The following is a 2,722-nucleotide window of genomic DNA, read 5'->3' on the forward strand; positions in this document are numbered from 1 at the left end:
ATCATTCTCAAGGAAGACAATCGAACAAAGACAAAGAACAAACAAACAAAGCCTTTCTCATCCACGGACCACCAACCCAACAAAAAAGAACCTATCTATCTATCTACTACAAAGTCATTCATACCGTACAGGATAATCATCGCGTATAACCCAACTCATTCAGTATCACCATCGAGTCTATCCCAACTCCAACTTACGGAAAAGAAAAAAATAAAAAAAAAAAAAAACCTCCCCACACAATATGCATTACGTCTACTACGCCTCGCTATATACCGTCTGGACCCTGATGCCCGTTGGTATCCCGGACCGGAAGTGGTGGGCCGAGATGGCCGCATTCCTGGAGGAGTGTCTCCTGATTATCCAGCTGGGGGGCGATGACCGGTTTAAGATCAAGAAGGTCAATCCTGTTGTGGATGAGGGGTATGAGACTGGGGATGGAAGTGATTGTGGGGGTGGATTTCGGGGTTGTGTTGGGGATGAATATAGTGAGGATGAGGGGTTGAGTGAGTCTGATTTTGAGGGGGAGGGAAGTGAACATTAGCGTGATGGTGAGGGAGGTCATGTTGATGCTGATGCCGATGCCGATGCTGACGATGAGGAGGAGGAGGAGGTGAGAGAGAATAATATGGAAGGTCAGGATCAAGGACATACCCCGGAGATCGTGAGTTGGGACCGTAGGGATGCAGGTGGAAAGGTGGAAAGTAGTGAGGAGCGTCTACGTCTGGATTCGCATGGACATGGACACCGGGACTCTCAATATCGGGCTTGGGCGGTCAAAATCCTGCTCAAATACGGTACTACCTTTCATTGGGATGATGAGAATGGGGAACCGACTTTCGACGACGTGCGATATCAGCTGTGGCAGAAGATTTGCCATGATCTTCGTGAGATTGATCTTAAGCTAGGTGGTCGTGTCTACACGAAGCCTGCTCTTGGGTTTCGTTGATTGTATAGCTGGGATTTGGATATGAGTGATGAGGGCTATCCAACTATTGGTATCATGGAAGCCGTCCCTGTAGAGCTTTCGATTCATATTCGAATGTTAGGGTTAATAACTTCGACGGGGAGCCAAAAGCACAATGGAAAGACAGTAGTTGGAAATATGTCTCCACATATATTAGTATGTCTCTTCTGTCATGTTAGACCTACTCAGGCAAAATGCATGTATGTAATTCTTAATAGCACATATAATCACTACAACCGGGGCCGTTACTTCAGTCAGACCACTACCTGCCCTTGGTTGAACTATATTAGCATGTACAATTAACATAGAGATACCGGACGATAATCAGATAGCATACTCTCCGTAGTTACAGACATCATTCAGGGACATTTACATAGCTCAAATACCACGTCAAGATCTGACATATAAATCTATATTATTGCACAAGACAAAATATACAACCACCGACTATAGCCCTACTTCCAACCACATAGTACTGGAACAATATGTTAAGTCCTTCGCTAGATAAAACCATCATCAACCAGATATCACCTTATAAAAACCATTACAAACTTCATCAAAGCCCATTTTACGTGGTCTGCAAAACACCATATTCAAAGAATAGCTCCTAAGAGCACCCATATCAAAGCGACAACTCTATACACCACACACTACACATTTATCCCCTCTACATCCAGTTGCCAGCACCTCATCACTCACACTAGATACAATACTACCTTCCTACCCAACGGATCAAGATATACCCAAACCCGAAACCCCACTCCAATCTCTACCCACATTATACATATCTCTAAGCCCATAGTTCCCCACTCTCAACCCCCAAAGCAAGCCTAAGCAGAACAATAATGAAGAAAAGGAGGAGGAAGAAGAAGGGGAAGAGTGATAGAGTGAAAAGAGAAACCCCACACCGCACAGACCCTCTATATCCAACCCCCAATCCACCACAGCACATTACCAACGAAGCATAAGAAGAAGACAACAAAGAAGGGGAGAAGAAAAAGTAACCCAAACAGCGCAACAATGAACCCACTTGAGTCGGGTCATAAGGCCATACCCAATACCCAAACCACACCCACAGGGCGCCTATCCAAGTCTTTTAAGCTAAAATAGCTACTAGCCAACTACACCCACAACTCAGTACACCAATCATGCCAAAAAAGAACCCAAAAATCAGCTATACACAATATACATAATACATACATGTACATTCATACATACATACATACATACATACGATACAATACCCAAACTAAAGCAAAATCAAGTAACATAGTATATACATCGTATGTAACTAGTAATTTTAATTATGTATGTAGGTATGTATGTACAAGTAACTAAAAAGGAAAAGTGAAAGGAAAAGAAATAGAAACGGTAAACAGGACTATTCGCTGCGAACGCACAGCCGCTTAGACACCTGCATGTACTGTACAAGGACACACGTCCTGCATATGATATATCCCTGGCCAAATCCCAAATACCGGGATGCGGGAGGCATCGGGTAGAAAACCTGAACGGCGTTATTATGCAGTTTGCAGGTGGTCACTAATGTCGGTGGCTTGTTTGGGGTTAGAGATCATAGGTGGGAGAAATCGGTGGTGCGAGGTTTGGTTGTTTACTTGTTTTGTGGGGGGGGTGACAGTTTGCACCTTTGTTTTTGTTTTTTTTTTATGCTTTTGTTTTGTTGCTAGAGTAGGTTTTATTCCCCCCTTTGTTTTCTGTCATTTTCATTCTTTTCATTTTCTCTTTTTTTTTTTTTTT

General features: G+C 43.2%; 1 protein-coding gene across 1 annotated transcript; it reads left to right on the forward strand.

The window, feature by feature from the left end:
* Positions 1 to 241: 241 nt before the first annotated feature.
* On the forward strand, positions 242 to 946 carry BDV27DRAFT_166316 (uncharacterized protein; the record flags this gene model as incomplete). Its single annotated transcript, XM_032074157.1, has 2 exons — positions 242 to 469; positions 542 to 946. 2 exons carry the CDS (start codon positions 242 to 244, stop codon positions 944 to 946), a joined length of 633 nt encoding a protein of 210 aa, XP_031925420.1.
* Between the last annotated feature and the right edge of the window lie 1,776 nt (positions 947 to 2,722).

Source organism: Aspergillus caelatus, assembly GCF_009193585.1.
Source record: "Aspergillus caelatus strain CBS 763.97 unplaced genomic scaffold BDV27scaffold_145, whole genome shotgun sequence".
Taxonomy (NCBI): Eukaryota; Fungi; Ascomycota; class Eurotiomycetes; order Eurotiales; family Aspergillaceae; genus Aspergillus; species Aspergillus caelatus.